The sequence below is a fragment of the Urocampus carinirostris genome, chromosome 20, assembly GCF_059441175.1.
Source record: "Urocampus carinirostris isolate Australia breed hairy pipefish chromosome 20, RoL_Ucar_1.0, whole genome shotgun sequence".
NCBI lineage: Eukaryota > Metazoa > Chordata > Actinopteri > Syngnathiformes > Syngnathidae > Urocampus > Urocampus carinirostris.
Window position 1 is genome coordinate 25,830,386 of NC_142368.1, and position 20,981 is coordinate 25,851,366.

The window sequence follows — 20,981 nt, forward strand, 5'->3', positions numbered from 1 at the left end:
AAGTTCCTGGAATGCAATTACTTTTCTCTGAAACGAGTTCTGCAATGGGTTATCAATAAAATGTATCACTCAATTATCATTACAGGGTGGTGCATTACTTCCTTACTTTTTAAAAGCAGATTAGGAAATACTATGTCTTCTGGTCTTTAACAGCAGCAGACAACCCTCAATCCATCAGCAACACAGTGCTGAGCACTGATGGTAGGTGTCTTTAAATGAACATACAGTACATAATACAACTGAATACTTACGCCTAGTATGAGGCCACGTATTTTATCTCTGCTGATATCCTTCCTTAAAGTATATAATCTAAGCCGTATTTACAACTATAAAATATAACACTGAAATTAGGGGGTCAGTTTCTAAGTTTATATTTGGTGTGTGTCGCCAGCAGCGAATGGGAGGTAGTGTGTTGGAAGGGGACATGGCCTATACAGGAACAACAAAATCAACGGGGGAAACGTGACCACAGGTTTAACGGTAAATGAGGGATAATTTTGGTATTTTTAATTGTTAAGTTGTTTTTGCAATACGCCATGCATGAAGAAAAAAAATAATTTTTGAACATTACCCAGAAATGGAGAAGCAGTTCTCAGAATAGTTTGAAGACAAAAGACAAAAGGGAAATGATGTAATCATTTTTGAAGCTAGGTCTACGTTTGCAAGCTCTCATGATAGCACAAGGCCAGAAATATGACTAGTTCACTGCTTCCACAAGTTGGTGTACACATTTTCCTCTCTTTCTTTTATTATTTTAAGCAGTTATAGAGGGGCGGCTTCAATGTGTGTAGTACACCACACTTTGTATGTACGGTAATTTGTAACTTGATAACGGGGCGGCAGTAGCTCAGGAGGTAGAGCGATCGTTTTAGGATTAAGGGATCCCAGTTCGAATCCCGTCTTGTCCGTGTTACATGCCGAAGTGTCCTTGGGTAAGCCACTGAACCCCCAATACCCCCAATAAGCAGGTTAGCAGCCTTACATGGCTGCACAGATCATGGCCGCTATTGGGAAATGTGAAGCACAATGTAAAGCGCTTTGGGAGGTCATTGACTTGAAAAGCGCTATATAAATGCAGATCATTTCAGATCATTTCATAACAACTTTCAGAGTAACGAGCTACTTTTGGGTGTCAGTAAACTGGGGGGTAAAACAAATACCTTTTACATGAAGTAGCTAGTAAATGGAAGTAATTACTTTTTTCAGTAACGTGCCCAACAATGCTCATTAATTGATAATTACCGTACAACATAATGAACGAATCAAATTTAATCCAATAAGCTAATTATACTAGCTTCTTTCCAGAGGGCCACCAACAACGAAATTGAAGAATACACTTCGAGTCTGTATTTTCTTGTAATTTATCGAGCAAATCAACTTGTTTATATCTCATTCCATATGAAGGAAATTAAAATAATTTAATAATTTGCACATAATAATTTGTATCATTTGATCTGTACCGTAACTCTTTCTCTGCCACTGACATTACTTAATTAGTGGATGTCTAAATTAACTTCAAGTGATCAAACATCTTGAAACAAAAATTATTACATTTCTGCAGAAAGTTTGGTCCTTGAGGAACAATCTTTTAGGTCTTAGATGTTTCCTACTTCTAACACACTTGACCCTACACAACAGGACCGTTATCAGACTTCTGCAGAAATGCTGATAGGCGAATGATATGAATCAGGTGTGTTGGAGGTTGGACATTTCCAAAACCTGCAACAGCTCGGCCCTTAAGGACTAGGATTTGTCAAGCTTATTTTCTGATGGCTAAAACGGACAAGGCACTCGTAGAAAAAGGACAAAAATGCTACTTACAGCCAGGAATATTTGCAGTGATGAGTGAGCTACTTCCACCAACTGAAAGTCCATCAGGCAGCCGGAGATTGATATGTATCGGTGGTCCTCGGGTGCCCAAAGCGGAGGGGGGCTGATGGGGGTCACCCTACACCCAGGGCCATTCTCCATCCACCAGGAGCGATGCATGGAAAGGTTGAAGGTGAGGACAAGGTCAGTATCCTGCGGAGATGGAGAGGAGGCGAGTCCAAGGTCAATGACCTAAGCAAGGAAGTTGTCTTAACGCATATTAATAAAGGCCGTAAATGAAGAGGGCATTAGGATTTACAATGATAATCAAGATCGCAGTACTAAAGGAGATCCACTCGTACAGGGGTTGGGAACCTATGGCTCGCGAGCCGGATATGGTTCTTTTCATAAGTACATCTGGCTCGGGGATAAAATGTGGTCCAAGACAACCTTCTCTGCGTCCATTCTGGTATATGGAAAGCCAAATCAGAGCTGAGAAACAATCAGTTTGGTCCAGCATGTGTATGGCATAGTCTCAACTACAGTTTACAATCACGGTGTTACACTAACATACACAGTTTTTGCTGTATGACTCTAAAGAATCTTTTATCTGAAAGCGTATTAAACAATTTACTGTTAGGAAACTTTATGCTAAAAACCCACGTAACAAACTGTAAACACCTCAAAACAGCAGCCACACACCAAGAGCAATTTGATTCGGTGAGCTGCAGGGATGGGTGGATCTCTGCACACGCAGCACGCTCCATTCTTTGCCAACTGCGCAGAAGGGAAATACATCCCTATACTTCTTGTTTGCAGTATTTGGTGACATTTTTTTTTACAAAAGAGCTGCTTGCACCTTGTGTTAAAACCATTATGTATGACAAAAACTACAGTCAAAATGAGCCTCAGTGATCTTAGGTATAAAGTGTTATATTTATTAATATAGGACAAAGGCTCTGGCATTATTACTATTCCATATAATTTTGCAAATCATCGAACGTAACACAGTGACATAAAATGTGCTAAAGAATAGGCTTTTGTATGGATGGTGGGCTTTGCTGTTTTGTTGAATTTTGTCTTCAAATATATTGTGTGGTTCTCTCTCAAAAAAATGTTTTTTTGTGAGAGACCCATGTAAATGAGTTTATAAGGTAAATGGATGCTTGAAAGAGGGAACACCTCGCAGGCATATAATTGCACTATTCATTTATTTTTATGTTATTTCATGTATATGTTCATATTTGTTGTATTGCATGATGCACTTTAATTATTTAGCACTTTTGTGTTTTGAAAGGTTTTTGGAGATCCAGTCACGTTTTTGTAATCAGACACCTGGGGCAGCTGTGTCCTGTTATAACTGTGTGTGTAGTATGAGAACGAGAGAGAAAGATGTGAAGACAGATGACGGAGTGTAAACAAATGATGCAAACAAAAACGAATTAAAAAGTTACAACCAACGCCAAAGAGTAAGGTGATGAAGTGTTCACGTGATGGAGTGAGCATGACGTTAGAAATCAGGTTGCATGGACAGGTGCTGGAAGAAGTTCAAAGCTTTAGGTACTTGGGTTGTGATGTGGCAGCAGTTGGTGGAATGGAGTGCGAGGTATTGCACCGAGTGAATCAAGGAGGCAAGGTTTTGGGTGCTCTGAAGAGAGTGATGAACAACAAGAGTATGAGTATGGGTGTTAAGAGGGGACTGTATGAGAGTGTGATTGTGCCGACTGTGTGACTTCGAGCCTGAACGCAGATTTAAGAAGGAAATTTAATGTTTTTGAGATGAAACGTTTGAGGACTATGTTAGGAGTGACAAGATGGGATAGATTGAGAAATGAAATTGTGGGAGACAGAACTGGAGTAGTCGTGGAACTGAGCAAGTGTGTTGATAAGAGAGTACTCGGTTGGTTTGGACACATGGAGAGGATAGATGAGGAGCGAATGTTGAAGGATCTACAGAGCAGAAGTCAATGGAAGAAGACCAAGAAGAAGGCCGCGATTGACGTGGATGGATGGTGTTATGAGTGCACTGCAGGAAAGAGGTCTAAATATAATGGAAGCTAGAGCTCTTGTTGGTGATAGAAAGGAGTGGAAAGGTGTTGTGAAAGGATAGTGGGATTGTGGACGCGTTCTTAAGGATGGGCTGGGCACCAGTATGATGCGGCAGGGGTAAACCAGTAAAAGCTGTCGGGCCCTGCTGTTGAACAAGAGTGTGTTGTGTCACCCTGACCCGAGTGACATGGCCGCTTTCTGGTGTCCCGTTTCATCTGGAGGGACGAAAGCATGACCATATTAGGTGCAGAAGTGCCTAACTTGTTTGGGTGTTTGGGCAATTGGGTTGGCCACAATGTTCCCTTTAATTTTCCACGGGTCTGAGCGTTCACACAAAGTCGGTGAGCAACGCTTGAAACTACAGTGAGCAACCATAATCCCAAGTGTGGCAAGATAATTAATTATCAAACATGTCCAAAACTTGACATCAAGTTACATTTTGCTGAGTTTCCGGCGATGCAAAATTATTTTTCTCTTTTGAATGAATTGACTCATGTACTATTGCAAAGGTTGTACGGTCTACAAACGTCGTTTGTTCTTACAATTCTTTCACAAGATATCCATCTCTTTTTATTTCCTGATATATTTTGTCGCATATTAACATTTTGGGGGGCTTATTTAGTCGGTTGTAAGATACAGAACTGTACTTAATCACATTTTTAGTGGAAGTACAATGTTGGCACATTCACTTGATATAATTGGAAATTATTTGAATGCAACACAAACTTTTTATTCTTTTTTTGGTGTTTTTTTCTCCTTTTTTTAAAAAAAAATTCATTAAAAAAAAATCTCATTGTGTTTATTTTTTCCGAGCTGTTACTTTTTTCTTTTTGTTCTCTATTTACTTTTTTTACATCTCTTTCTTTTCTTTTTTTCTGGCTTTTTTCTAAATTGTTCCTTCTTTTTTTCTCTTCCTTTTGTTTCTTTTTTTCTCAGCTTTTCACTACTTTTTCATTTTGGTATTTTTTCCCTTTTTTATTTTCTTTGCAATTGCATGTGTTTGTCTTGCTGTCTGTCACCCCTCTTGAGGGATATGACCAAGGTAGATAGATAGATAGATAGATAGATAGATAGATAGATAGATAGATAGATAGATAGATAGATAGATAGATAGATAGATAGATAGATAGATAGATAGATAGATAGATAGATAGATAGATAGATAGATAGATAGATAGATAGATAGATAGATAGATAGATAGATAGATAGATAGATAGATAGACAGACAACCAACGCACCCCGGTCTCATTTTTGTAACCCTGAAGAGTGTAACATATGGCTCTGAGGGTCAAATAGGTTCTTGACCCCTGCACTAGTAGATGGTAGCCATTCCATATTTCAGACCAACGGTTGCCTCATTAAAACAAGAAGTCAAAAAAAAAATAGAATTAACTGTTTGATGCTTGTCAGACATAAAGGTTGCCTTAGTTCATGTACACAAGTGTAGAAGCTACTTTTTTATTCCATTCATCCTGTTGCCATTTCTAGAAAAGATTCCTTTGCAACATCATTAATACGTCTCTTTCCTCTCTCTCTCTTTTATTTATGTTCTCCTTCTATTCTGGTGTAATGAGTTAATGCCTCATTAGTGCTGAGCCTTGATTAATAGCGTCATCTTAGTAATGAGGAAAAATCCCCAAATTTCAAACGTTGCTGGTTGCTTTTCCTGTCATTGCTCTTCAGCGGCCTCCTATTGTCCCCCTCTCCTACCTCCATTCCTTCTTATCTCCAATTCTGTCTGGCACCTCCATTCCTGTTTTCATCTGCTGTCATCATTCACAACAATCGATACACAACAAATAGCACTGGAAACACCGCTTGCACTTCTCTTGTTTTGTTTTGGATGACAAGTCACAAGATCAGATATAGAGCTTACTCTCCATTTGAACGCCAATTTCTCTTTTTTTTTCCTTTTCGACTTAGAGAACGGCAACGGGTCACCACGACGAACCTTGAAACAGACAAAATTTCTGTCTAACAAATGCATACTTAGTTCAGTTATGCGGTGTAACATTTGAGGAGTGCCGGCTGAATTTCTGCTATCAGGTCTATGTCCCTGACTTTGGGCCAGTGCCGCTTCAGTGAACCACATCTGTTTTCTCCCCCTCTAGGGTTAAGTCTCTCTCCCTGCTTCCTTCTCGGTCAATTTCCCCTCAATTTCACATTTCTTGCTTTTGTCTGAGAGCCCAACAATGGAGGCTGCAATGAGGGACATAATCAGTTGGGAAGGACGGAGAGACAGAGTTCACTTGGCTTTCTCAGGGTCATTTGCTGACACTGGTTTTTATCACCTTAGAGTAGCTTTGCAATTTCTCTGTTTAATATACAAATTTCATGAACAAAGTCTTGGGTTAAAGAACAGTGACTGATGAACCTGGGGCCACTTTTGGGCCACTCAAATTTTTTAGACGGTAAAGACCAATATTAATTTCATCAAGAAATACAATAAAATCAATTCAATAATGCTGGTTTTAAAATGTTATGTTCACTGTTTTGCCTTTTATTCACTTAAATTAACCAAATATTATTTTTTTATTGCGCACATTTGTTATATTTTCAACAAGAAGCGACTTGAACATGATATAAAGTAAAAAAAAAAGGCAAATGTTGTCATGAACCAGGACAGGATACAGGAATGAGAACCCAATCGCGTAACGTTACTCACAATTTATTGGGGAGAAGAGGAATGCGCGCACACTCGATCCGGGGATCGATGGTCGCGGAAGTAGATTGAAATCAAACATATTGGGCCGAAAATAAAACAGGATTAAACACAGGCAAATTCACAGGACTTGGCATATCACACAGAGTCTAGCAGAAATTTCGCAGACGCTCTGACACCAGGCAACTCGCAAGACCGCGTCTAAGTAGTCCAGCAGCAATCTGTCAACGCGTTTCAGCTGGTGTCATTGGGTGGGGCTAATTGGGTGCCGTGGCAACCGTGACAGAACCTGGCGCCACACGGCGGGAACCATTTGGGCGCCATGGCAACCATGACAAATGTTATACATTGTGTGTAAGATTTTATAGAGCAAAATAATAACACTTTAAAAATGCATATCAGTAACTTTACTGAAGAAACATGTTTTAGGGTGTGGGAGTATGAAGATGCTAGAGCGAATAATAAAAAAAAAAACCATGATGAATATAAAGGGCCAGTGCTTGTTTTGGGAGCCACTATACAAAAGACAAAAAGCACAAAGGCATTTATGGTTTCTTGATTCGAGTTAGGGATTGAAGCAGAATTATCCTCATTTTAACCTGGTAGATTTGGTGCTTTTTAGTCGTCGTGTGTCTTAGAAGAGAAACTAAAAGGTTGCAGAAACCAGGCAAAATAAAAAATTGCATTTTAAATAGCTGAGAGTAAATGTGGGGTATTGCATGAGTTCATTGGTTTAAACTGGATCAGCTATTTGATGGCTATTTTGGCTTCACAACTTGACATCAAATCAGTCTAGTTATTTAAGCTTCAAATACTAAACAATTGAATAAACCCCCCGAGGAAAAGTGTTGTTTCTTAAATTGGCATTCAAGCTGGTGAAAGTTATGAAAAGACCAAATTAATCTATTAACGGCACCAAAGAGAGTTGATATAGGACAGGTTGGGTCCAACGTGCAAATTTAGAACCGTAAAATTCTACCCTAATTGCGATTTATTCGACATTAGGGAGCTTTTGACCTCGCAGCAGACCCACACTGCATTTGACCTGGTTTTGCGCCATCTAAATATACAACACAAGCTCCAGCAATCATGAAGCCAGACTCAGTCAGGCACTAAATAAATGCTCCTCACTTTGGCTGCTGTGACGAAAAATACACGCTGAGAAGAAAAGAGGTCAGAGAATACGTTTTTGTTTCTCTTCAGTTCATTTTTCACTCTATTTAACAAAGCGTCTCCATCTGCTTTTGTGGCGTTTTGCAGCAAATATCATCAGTTGGTCTGCATCTCCCCACATTGTTTGGCTGTGATTTCCCACAGGACTTGCAAGAGACCGTCACCCATGATGCCTTCAGTGCTTCTCTTTGAAAAAATGTGTGGGTGGGAAGGTGGATTTTGTAATTGTGTGTTTTTGTTTGTACATGTGTTCATTTATAGGGATATGATAATAACAAAAACAATTTGCCTCCAATGCCAATCATACAGATGGCCATTTTGAATGGTGGTGGTCAGAGGGGCCATAGGCACCCGATGGCTGCTTTTGGTACATGCTATGGGTGTGAAACTTTCAAAAACAGGAGATACAGTACAATTTTGAATACGGTACCTAACAATTCAAGCACAGTTAGATTAGAAAGACAAACAATCTATATATCTGAACTAACTTGCTGATATAGTAAATATGTAATTTCCTTATAGGTTATAGCATTCCCAAAAAAATAAGATATCAATATTTGATTAGGATTCGGTTTGATTTGATGCACCCGTATATCGAAAAACAGTTTTCCAGTTCAGACCAGAAGGGATAATGTATCCCTAGTAAAATGTCTTCGCTATACAAATATAATACATTCATATTATTATATATTATAAATCTCAATTTCTCCCCCACAGAAATGTGAACTAAAAAAGGGCCCATGTTGATCTTTTTCATCTTCAAATGTGAAAGGCAGCAAAGCTAAAAGGATTGGTCTTATTGTTCCAAGACTTAAACTAGAGAGCCCATTTGAGCTCAATAACGGTAAGATCAAGATTTTTATTCAGGGAGAAGTGCTTTTTTATGGGTCGGGTTAGGGCTTCTAATGTTGAATCAGTCGGATGTCTATTAACCAGCTAACGCTAATTAAAAGCAGTGTTTAAAACAATACGAGTGAAAACATTGGATGGAGTGCTTGGGTTAAACTATAAATTTCAATTGTGAAGATAAAAGAAAGACACTTTAACTTCATGTTTTCCATGCCTAAACCTTAATAATAATAATAATAATAATAATAATTTCCTTGTATTGTCATTCTGTGTAACAATGTACACAGAACGAAATGTCGATTGCACCTGACCCGTTGTAGCGAGCCGATGCAGCCGCAGCCAACAGAGGGCGCCGCCGACCACTTAGGAATGACTCGGCCGGGGCGCGAACCCGAACCTCCCAGTCTCAAAGCGGGCGCCTTACCATCTAGGCTACTGAGGGCAAATACAGAAAATCTGAAGGCTTTAACAGCCAATTTGACTGATTTTTTTCAGATGTAATTCACTGAGGACACAAAAGTCCATGTTTTTTTGCGCTTTTTTTCTTAAACAAAAAGTATAATATTTGTATATAACATCCGTTTAAACCCAAGATTCAGGTGTGTTATACGGAAGGTTTTACGATCGTATATTACCATATTTGTGCAATGATTGATCAGTCAAAAAATATCCCTGACCACTATCCAAAAATTTTTAATGCAACAGGAATTAAACCTGGGTTTGTGGCCGTGAGAAGACCAAATTCTAACCTTTAAAGCACCAGTGATATTGTTCACTAAGAAAATGAATTTGATTTTATCTGATTATCACACTATTTTTAGTCACGGTACCAGAGACAATTGTTAGGGAATGGAGAAAACAGAAGGCTGTCCTGAAAGATGTAAAGAAACGCGAAAAAACACAATGAGAGGGATGACTATTTTGTGTATCTGATGATGAATTGGACTTTGAAGAAAATTAAATACATTGTACATGTTATGTTGGTAATGTGTTCATAGTTTACGTTTATCAAAACTGATTTTATTCAACCTTTGCCACTTAGTTTGAGATTATGAAAAGTTAAAAAAAATGTCCTACCAACTTTTAATCAAAAATTAGACGTGCACGTTATACACAACTTTTTTTGATTTTACAAAAAGTACAATTTCAATCAATAAAAATTTAAAGTTAAAAGTGGCAAGAGTAGTAGTTAGAAGTGTTGTTAAAAATATTAAAATCAAATATTTTCTCTTTTATGTATCTATTAATAATGTCCAACTGAGTTCATTATATATTTTTTTTTCTACCGTCCTATTTTCTTTTATCATCGGCCACTCAGCGCATTGGGCTGGACGAAAGGAGGCGGGGAAGGGGGCGTCGGAGAACGATTTCAGGCGCATGCTTTTTGTTGTTTTCATTTATTCAAGGATTAAACTGTTGAACGTAAGAAAATGATCGTTTCAAATACAGTCCAAATGCCAACTCAAATCCTAGAAATGATGAAAAAAGAAGAGTTTATTTGAGCGCATCAAAGAGAGACACATACGTGCGAACACATGGCACACAGGCAGCTTGAGATATGCTCCAATGAGGATTTCAGTCATTAGATGGCGTCAGCGAGTACAAAAAGTTACGGACTCCACCTTCGAAAAATAATACACAATAACTGAATTTTGGATATGTAAAAGCACTCCTGGATATTCCAATACATTCAAATTGATTCTCCAGCCCATCTTTTGCTTGTATTATAAAAAATAAAATTTTGTGTTTGTTCCTTGTTTTCATCTGACTGATAAGACATTGCGAACACGACACCTCCACCCAGGTGCGCATTTTTACGCCTGCATATTTTTTATTAAGAAGCCCATCACGCAGACAGCCTCCCCACCACTCCACCGGTATATGATTGACAGCTGAGTGTGACGTGTTGATGTGTGCATTTCTGTCACAAAGGAGATAGCTGCATCTATTAGAGCTCACCACCAACTGCTGGGAGTTTGCAATGTAGGTGTGCGTTTTTGAGCCTACATTCATGTGTGTTTGTGCATATAGCGGATAAGGCGAATATGCTGCATGACGCACAGGAGGCTTTCCAAATGTGGTCAGGATGCCGTTTGAAAATCTTTTCTAAAGAAAAAATTCCATACTTATGTAAACCAAGTTTCCACACCTTAAAGATGTTTCCAAACACTATTTTTTTTTCAATCAGGCACATACCATGTAGTGTTCCACCCCACAATAAAGCAAATACGTTCCAAAATATTGTACACACTAGGGGTTTTTAAAAATCTTGTCTAAAAGTTGACCAGTCTGGCTAATTTCCTCTAGAGCTGTGATGTCATTGAAAGAACAAAATGGTGAATCCCATTAACACAACATTTGAAGCTAGCTCCAAAACAAACAGCGATTATAGGTAGGTGATATAATACCGCTCATTTCTGCAATGAGAAACTGGAACTTTGCTTACCCTGTCGCTGTATGCCTTGCAACGGTTTTGTCAGAGGTGGGTGCTTCGATCTCCAAAAGCTACGTGGGGAAAGTTTACCTGCTGCCGTTACAGGCGATTGTGACTTCTCTTTTGTGATTTCTGTAGCGTGTGTCGCAGTTGGTATCATTTGGTCCAGCTAAGTCCCCGTTAGCGTTGGGGCTGCCGAGGACTTCCTGTTTTGTTTACTCCCTGTTGGCACTCATGTGCTGCCCACAGTGTGTTGTTTGCCTGGCGAGCCTAGCGTTACTGCTAGTTTTGCCGTGTCCCTTCACCTTTTTGCAAACCGGATTCGAGTTTATCGCTGTAACTGTTGCCCCTTTTCGTTGTTGGTCAAACTGGCTGCTCACTAGGTGATTTTGTTTGGCTAACCTCATATTTTTTCACTCTTTTTTGTTGATCGCTCCTGGTTAGCCCCAATTAGATCTACATATAGTGTTTTTCCAAGTTAGGCTCTTTTTGGTTCCTCGTCCTTTGTTGTATCATTATTGCATCCACTTCCATCACTTCCAACAGGGATGAAGAGAGCGAGAGAAAGAAAGAGCTTGTTTACTTAGCCAATTTTTGGCACAATGTTTCTCAAATTCTAAATATATGCAGTAATTGCTTTCTAGATCAATCAAAGACATGAAAGCACTTGTTTTTTCAGCCCAACAGAACGTAAGGCAGACGACAGCCATCGGCTGCGGATTTAGGTTGGCATCTTTGTATCACATACAATGCACATGTGGTCCACACGCTTGTACAGTGTTATGTATCAAAATGGTTTGACAATGTGTCTGGAACACTCGTAATATAGTTTGCTTAAGACTGTGAAGTTTCTAAATCTAGACTTAAGACACACTTCTATTCAAAAGCCTATGATTGATGCCCACCTCATATTTTGTATTGTCCTTTCTTTTTGCGACTGCCTGGATGGTAGTGATATGAAAGAGAAGGACAATTTGAGATGAGTCAGCGGACCAGCATTTGGACCTGAAGCATTTCAACGCCTGCATCGACCAGCCGGCAGAGATGGGAAGCTGCGTTGTTGCTGTTATCGACTTTCCAGACAAATTTCAACATGTTACCTAGTGCTCTCTTTTATTGATGTTTACTATGTTTGTGTACTGTAACTCAATGCTAAATCTATTCCACCCTGGTCATCCTGGAAGGGGGATTACCACTTGTGAGGCCCCTTCTCAAGGTTTCTTTTTTCCTTACGCTGAGGTTTTTCCTTGCCTGCATTTTGGTTTAAGATCAGGCGATGGTATAATTGTAATCCTGTGCAGTCCTTTGAGACATTTTTGTGATTAAGGGCTGTATAAATAAATTTGACTTGACTTGACATAAGTTCCCTGTCAGAGAATGGGCTTGAACCCGTGTGTTCGCATCGCCTATGATTGACAGGTTGTTGTCTTGCCGTATAAAGTCTTAAAAATGACACAACTCATTATTGTAATTTTATGCAAAATAAATCAGCAAAATGAATACCTATACAGCCAAGCCTATATTCACAGTAACATGCTGGGCAAATCAGTTGGTTACCATTTCAACAAATTCCTTATAACACAGCCCCCTATCAGCCTCACAGCATGACGTGTGGCTCCCCCCTTTTAGATTAATTTATTATATTACCATGAAATAGAAACCTGGACACGCCTTAAAAACTTCTAGAATGATCCGTTCTCTCATAGGTCATGAACCTATAAAGTTATATGAAATGACAGTCTAACAAAAACTTTGCAACATGTGGCTTTATAAATTAAAGTCTGTATATTTTGTATTTTTTGACACAAAAAGTGAAAGAGTTGCATTTCAGTGAACCAGTTTTATTTAAAATGGATTTTGGTAACGATTTTCTTCTTTTGCGGCTAAAACCCTTTTAACTCCTTCAATGATGCTTTGGAGTGTTTCAAGAGCTGGATGTTGAGTGAAGAGAATTACAGTGACTGCTGAAGGCCAATTTGTGCATTGGATTATGTTGCTGAATCATTGCAAGTCAAACTTGTCACCGTCACAGGTGGCGATTAGACCCAGCAAACAAATGCGCATTTTTCATCATACAAGGAAATGGAACTGATCTGGCACGCATAAGTGTGTGACCTCTCACAAATAAGATTATCTGCCAGGGTGGTGATGCCTGGGCTCCCTGTATTAACGCTCATGGCTTTGCAGTGTGGTGGGCGCGCTAATAAACACAGCGCGCCACGGCCAATGTAGGGACATGTAATCTGGACATCACGATTCAGGCAAAATCATAACTCAATTTTATGTCTGTGATTGTGTGGTGCTTTTAAACCCAGAAGCATGTCAGATCTCTTAATGGAGAAAAAATGGAGTAGCCTTTTGTCAAAGCTAAATCAAAGAAAAAGCTAGTGAGTATGAAGTGGCCTCTACATGAAGCGCTAACCTTGGAATTGCAATTGGCCATGCAATACAGCCACGGACATCAGCTTTAAACTTTTTACGTTGTACACACAAAAGGGAAATTAAATGCTATCTTGGCTGTTGTGTCATTTTAAATGTCAATGAACTCAAACATCAATGTGGCTTTGGTTTTAAACAGTTTTAAGTGTGACGTGAAAGATAAGGCGTTCACATTGACTTTGGTAATTGATTTTATTCTAAATGCTTACTTTACTAGTAATATTTGGAACGTTGTGTTGTAAAGTGCAACCATTGCATGAAGTAAAACCTTGCAAAATTCACTTATACAGCTCAGTAAATGCAAACTTTCTTTTAAGTATCCAATGTTGAAGACATCTCCTATCATTATCCTGATTTAATCTCTCCTCCCACTTATGCAAAAGCTTCATCTTAATTCTAAAAATTTGCTCAACTCATCGCTAAAGGCCACAATTTTGTCTTACCACACATCTTCCGTTTTAGCTATAGTTGCTATGGCAACCTGGTAGTTGGGTGTTAAACTCGCTGACACTGGGTTTGGCCCTAAGGTGAGCCGACAAAGTGGGATGAAAGTAAGGGGACTAGCAATGTTAAGCCAACACTCGTTAGCGCTAATAGCCTGCAAGTGCAAACACTAATGAGCCTTGAAACAGGTGGACCTTTCCTTTGCTGTTTTCTTTAAATTCGCCCTGGCAAATGGGGCAAACACCTTTTTCAAACTGCTGCTCTATTGTTGTTTTCTGAGCAGTCCGCCATTGTGGGTCACTCAATAAGCGTAAGATGTGGTGAAAACGCACCTTCACCGCTTCCTCCAATAACCAGGTCAAGGTTAACGTGTCCCTGAGCATTGCAAGCAGAACGTGCAACTACGCTTTAAGTGCTCCTTGATCTGATTGGATGGCATTTAATTGATGAAGGCACTACTTACTGCCAGGGGGCTCATTTGAAAACACCAACTTTACTTACCTCGATGACAACAAAATGTCAGATTGTAAAATGAGTTTTCTCAGAGGGCTTTTTAAACTGGAAAACCCACTTAATGTATGACAATTAAAAACGACTCCAATTTATGGATGATTGTTTTCAATATTTGGAATCAGGTGAGGGTTGGAATGTTCCAGCTTGAATGTATAAGTAGTAATACACTCTCCATCAGTTTTACAGATTGCACAAAATTATTTTCAGGGTTCGTCCACCTTTTTCATGGCCAAATACAAGAACTTTTTGAGCACTTTCAAGGCAAATTTTTCAACTTCTCCAGTACTTTAAAAAGAGGAAATCTGATGTGAATCAATCCATAGCCCCGCGTTCAAGGTGACCGAGCGCAGCCCGCAGAAGCAAGAACCAGAAAACTTGACAAATCCTAAGCCAAACAATTAACTAGCAGCTGAATATTGCATAGAAAACGCAATGGGTTTCTGTGCCCCGTTTGATTAATGTTTGCTGCAGTCTCTGTTTGGATCATATTGTATCAAACTTTCCTGTTATCTTCACCGCGAAAAGCACTTTCTGACAGCATATTGGTCTGATGCACCTGTAGGGAGCGATGAGGCTTCAAATGACAAACAGTCTGTGTCTGCGTCATTTTTAAGCCATTTTTATAACTTTATTATTTTTTTATATTCCTTTATAATGCGTGGTCTGTTGAGTCAGTCTGCCCGAGAAAAATGGAGAGAATTTCAAGCATTTTCAATAACTTCACCCAAAATTCAAGCATTTTCCTGACCTTGAACACACAACATTAAAATTCAAGCATTTTAACGGATTTCAAGCACCCATACAAATCCTGTACTTTCAGAAACATGATAGTAAAAGTGCTTAACCTCTTTGTCGTCATCCTAGTTATAGTCTTGTTTTGTCTATGACGGGAAAAAAAGAAACCCTCGCAGCTTGTTGAGACTCTCCCAACAAGGCCTCAAATGAGAGATTTTCACGAGACTAAAATGACATAAAACATTTTCAAGCCATATCTCTCAAAACAACTAAAGGAAAATAAAGTAACTTATAAAAGACGCATGAATAAGTTTCTTAATTAACGCAACTAGCACAAGCCAAATGCTAATACCTTAAAAATTTAAAAATGTCACAGATTGGCAATCACGACAATGAAATGATTGATTGCAAAAACTTCCACTCACGATTCAATAAAAGTTTTTTATTTCCACTGGAAAACCATCACGCTCTTTTTTCCTCCATCCGTTCTTCACCACCAACGGCTGCAATCAAGAACAATCAGCACTGATTTCTTCTGTTTACTGAAATGTGGATTGGCGCTAATTAATTGATAAACAAGATAATATTCTGTGATTCCAATCAACTCATATTACCACTGAATCGTAATTATTGTAAAGGGCAAAAGATCAGGATGAGCTGCATCAAATGTGTTGGCAGTTTTTTTTTGTTTTTTTTTAACATTGAATCAGCTTTTTCCAAATAAATTATAGGGTTAAAAAACACATTTGTAAAAAACAACTCATGCTAATTATGAAGAGTTTGGCACAAAAACAAGGATGTAGCGGATGGGCTGTCATCAGACATTGCGTCCAAATACATGTAATCTGGACAAGGATTAAAAGAAATGCACAGTGTTGCTTCATGAAGTATTCCACAAGCACAAGCTTAGCCAGGAAACCTGAAAAGATAAAGCCTTGGAAACGTTACCTTGGACAGTTGGCCGACCTCCAGGTAAAAGCAGATGACGAAAACATTCCAGGTCATCCAGATGAGCAGCCAGACTGCGTACTGTGAAGAGGAAAGTACGTGTCATTACTCCCACTCAAGCGCAAACCAATTTATATTGACGGCAGCTTTCAAACAGGAAGGTAGTATTTCTTTTCGATCCCTAAAAGAAGATGAAGGGATTAGAGTATACGCAAGTTCACGACACTTTGCCACATATGAACATACATAAAAACATCTCATTTGGAGGCAATGTATTTAAAAAGAAATAGCTGCAAGAGTGAGTTTGGACTTACTGAAATACATAATAACAAATAGTTGCCATTGATTCAATGACTAAGAACTAAGACTATAGACTTGCTATTGAGACAGTTCACTAAATAATTACAGGATTCGCACACCTTTTTCATGGTCAAGCACTTTTTGTTGTTGTTCGACCTTATATCTGTTCAGTGAGTAAAAAATAAAGTTGGTTTTTATTTTACTTTTTTTGGTAGATCTGTGAATGTTTTAACTTACATTATATGTATTTTTCAGGGACCCCTGTTTAAACATGTCAAATCACGTATTACTAAATACGTTGGCGCATAATATTTCTTTATTATTGATCATACATCATTAAAAAAAAAAACTAAAAATCTGAGAAGCTGTTGTGGAGACGAATGAGCCAGGCCAAAAGTGAGTTTTTTTTAAATAGAACACTAAGGTGCGACTAGTAGAGGGCGGTGACGTTTCACATGACAATGCCATAATGAGCACCAGAGCAGGTGTTTCGGCATCATTTTCATGCACTTTTCTTTTTCTTTATTTATTGCATGGTCTATAGAGTCAGCCTGCCACTTTGAAATCCTAACCTTGAAAACACAACAATACAATTCAAGCACCCGTACAAAGCCTGTAGTGAGCATGATTTAACAAGCCTTTTTTTATAATCCACCTACCAACCTATTGATTTGCTAATTCTCAAACACTTCCTTCGCATGTGTGTCGTTCTACCTACCCCGGTGACGTAACGCGGTCGGAACTGGATGGTTCCAAACAAGCCCAAGATAACCACAAGGATGTGAAGGAAGTTGGTCAAAATGGGTGCCCACTGGTAGCCCAGAAAGTCAACGATTTGGCGCTCAAAGACACTGACCTGGAAGATGAAAGAGGACAGAAGCGATTCTTAAAACACAATAACACCAAAATTTCCTTTATCAGGAATTTAATTGTACTACACCAATATCGACTGATTAGTTCAGCAAGAGTTGTGTACTGGCACCTGTGGCCAGTATTGGTGTCATGGTTGCCATGGCGCCCACTTGGCCACGCCCACTAGACCAAGCGCGTGTGTCCAATTGGCCCAGCCCGTGTGTGTCACAGATGCCATGTTGCCCAATTGGCCCCGCCAGTGTTGTGCCAGCTGCGGCTCGTTTAGAGATTGACTTTCTGAGTATATAAAGCTCAGCGCTCTCTTGCTTTTTTGTCAGCCCATCAACGAACTTCTGCCCCACAAGACATGGGTCCTGTCCTGTTTTCCTGTGATATCTGCAGTCCGGTATTGTTCCCGTTTATTTTTGTACTGTTTAATTTTGGGTTCCAGTTTTGTTTTCCGTCTATTCTTGTCTTGTTTGTTAGTTTCTCCAGTTTTGGTTCCCGTCTAGTTTCTAGTTTATTTTCGTTACCCTGATTCGTTATCGATCTCGTCGGTCTCTGGCGTCCTGTCTTTCCACGCCAGACCGGCTTCCTAATGTGCATGACCCCCCATTTCCCATAAAATAAAAAGCTTGTCTGAGAACGTCCCGCGATTGGGTCCTGTATCTGTTCTGGTTCTGACATTTGGGACATTAAAAGGAGCAGCACAAGGTATTGAAATAAAGCATTACATCATTGCACTGTTTTATTCTATGAAATCTATATGATAAAGCTATAACTATTTTAAAAATGAACAAAATGTTTACTTTTTCAACATTTTCTTATATACATCAAAGCAACACGGTATCTCTGGAGATTTTGGCCAAAAAACCAGGACAATAATTTCGATCTCTCACTGAGCATGACTGTGTATTGTGGAGGTCGTGAATATAAACATGAATAAACCCATCATTGGGCGAGTAACAACAGAATTGTATTGACACTTTTACTTACATTGTTGGGAATCATACACACTGAGACACAGGCAATTCTGCATGCATGAGTCACCCACAAGCTAATGTGAGAGCACATGGCAACACAACAGCCGCTCACAGCATCACAGCCCTAGCACATACACACAAGTAAACACTAAACAGTTACTACTTTGTGGGAGGCGGTTTATAGTGTTTGAGAGGTACAAAAGCATTGAGGCGCACTAATGACTCGAATGTACAAGCCCGATTTCACGCATGCACATGTGCACACTGTGGCAGTGTGGTCTGCGGTGCATGCACTTGACAGCGCCTGGTGTTATTGTGCGTGCACACACACACACAAACACAGATACAGGCACACATGCACACTTAGGACTCAGCTGGCTTTGTATTTGTTGGTGTCATGATGCAAACAAGGAAGTCCTCCAAATAGAAATGATATAGTGGTGCAATTATTCATTTTCTGGCCTGACAAGAAGTCTGGGGCCTCCCATCCCATTAGCCCCCACTGCCTACTCTTAAACAGCAATTGCGACTCCAGATGGAACGCAGGAGAGAACCTTACATACAATACAAATGTGTTTTGAGGTGCTAATTCATTGGAAAGAAAAGATTTCTTGCTAGTGTGGATGACAGTGAGTCAATATAGCTAGGGGACCATCTGTTTTTTGGCTCCTTTCTTATTCACAACACAAATACGGGTTTAGCTGTGAAACTGTGACAGCAAGCTTTTTGGGAATGTAGTCTATCAGTTTTGCAATATGCCGCCACAGTTGGAGTAAATCTACAAAACCGCAAAAAGTCAATGCCCATGCCCATGAATATCAAAGTATGTCAGTAACACCTTTTCTTCAAGTCTATACAAAACAATTTCAAGCAGTATTTTAGAAATCCATTTCTGTCACATCAAATGATCCGGATATGTCTGTACCTGAAAAACTCCCGTGCTTCCAAATCTATCTTCTGACTGCCTGTCCCTTATTGATGCATTATTCGTACGACTTAACATGGGTTGGATACGGAAATGTTGCCGTTGGCTAGAGTAATAGTTATCACTCATATAATTAAAAAATAAAAGCAAATAATTTCCAATATCTCCATCACACAATGTTTTCTCCAGCTGCTTAAGCCAAAAATGTCATTGTGAATTACACTGAACATGATACCTTGTGCTACTGACCTGATATGACCATATGACATATTTGACTTGACATAACAAAGCTTTTTTGTTACCTTTATATATACAAAACAGAGTTTGCCTCTGTATATAACACCTTCTCATGTCGATCAGAAAAAAATTTGATCCAAAAAAAACCAAAACATTAACCATTCAATATTTGAAAAGGATTTTCTGAGGTAAAATTCAAGGAAGGAACTTCTCTAGCTCAAAAAAATCTGATAATTTTCTCACATTCACACATTTGAGTTAATGACACAAAATTATCTTTGGTTGATGAATATCAACTGAAGCTGTCAGCATTTGTTCTGCTTTTGCTCACTAAGCTCGGGTCAATCTGTTACAAATTATAATTATTGTAATGAGAAAGTCACAAACTGGTCAAGTAGGAGCTGTCTTCTTAATCGGAACGAAAAACTCATGTGAGCTGCCGGCCATTTATGTATTTGAGCGCGATGGAAAGCTTTATGAAGTGAAGCATAGCGGTGAGATGAAGGAAAGCTTGACGCGCTTAACATGTTTTATAGAGGAAAACATCAAAAGGAAGCGGGCTCGGAAAATGAACTCCTGTGGGTGCAAGCAACCTTTATTATGGAGCCGCTTTTGCGTAGGATTTGACTGCTATGACTATTTATCATATGCAAACAAATCTTTCAAAGCCTGCAAAGTAGATATTCATTAGGACTCACCTTTTAATGTCAACTTTTACAGCTACAAAGTCTCTGTGCGTTTTTTAGCTCAACTTCTCTTAAAACTGTGGCATTCGTTCAAGAGATAAAAAAACATTTTATTTCATCCGATTCGTTGATCATTTGATCAAACAATCAACAGATGATTTGAATGATCAAATGAATGTTAAAGCCCTAATTTTGGAATGACATACTACACTGGATGACATCCAATCACACGAATAGCACTCTGCTTCTTTTTTTAAAAATGTGTTTTTACCTTTACCTGCTATCGCATGTTAGAAAACAACAAAATCTATCACGGTGTAAAGTAGTTAAACAATTAAACAGGTTTCTTCTCAGACCAACAGTGACCAGCTTAAGAATTATATAATAATAATTTGCCAATGTTTTTATATTTTTTTGCACTTTCAGGTTTAGAAGTGTGTTTTAACACAAAACACAGACAAACACAAGATGCTGCTATGAGGGACTGACAGCCCAAAAGATGAAGGAGATGAAATGAAAAGGGCAGTTAGGGGAGGAAACAAGGAGATAGGCAATCGCTCTGCTGCTTGCTGAGTCTATTTTGGTGCCTTTGACAGCAAACGATGAAGAGATATCAAAGACGAATCATCATTGCTCCAGACAGCTGCACCGCACCGCGCAACTATTAGGAGATGCCGCACATGCTTAATATCTTTCATCTTTAACACAAAGTACGGCAAGAAGTGAGAGGCTTGACATTTTTCGTCCATCGCTGCTCTAACCTCCTCCCTTAAATTTTTATTCCTCTGCTCCATGTTTCATATGAGGCCACTTTCTTTTTTTCTGAAGCCATTACCCCATAAACTGCGGCACAGTGAATCTTCTAAGGTATGAAAAAACATGTATACCTAGCTGGTCACAGTCTATAGATTAAATTTACACAAGGGATAGGGAACGTTTTAC

At 39.1% G+C, this 20,981-nt stretch overlaps 1 protein-coding gene across 3 annotated transcripts in view; it reads right to left on the reverse strand.

Annotated features, from left to right (window-relative positions):
* The window catches only part of nkain2 (sodium/potassium transporting ATPase interacting 2), a 95,473-nt gene that overhangs the window by 51,268 nt on the left and 23,224 nt on the right, over window positions 1-20,981 (reverse strand). For all 3 annotated transcript variants that reach the window (XM_088325005.1, XM_088325006.1, XM_088325007.1), the window contains exons 3-5: window positions 17,075-17,212; window positions 16,057-16,137; window positions 1,822-2,022 (exon numbers count right to left, since the gene is read on the reverse strand). In XM_088325005.1, coding sequence (XP_088181131.1) covers window positions 1,822-2,022; window positions 16,057-16,137; window positions 17,075-17,212 — 420 coding nt within the window. The remainder of the gene's footprint in view (window positions 1-1,821; window positions 2,023-16,056; window positions 16,138-17,074; window positions 17,213-20,981) is intronic.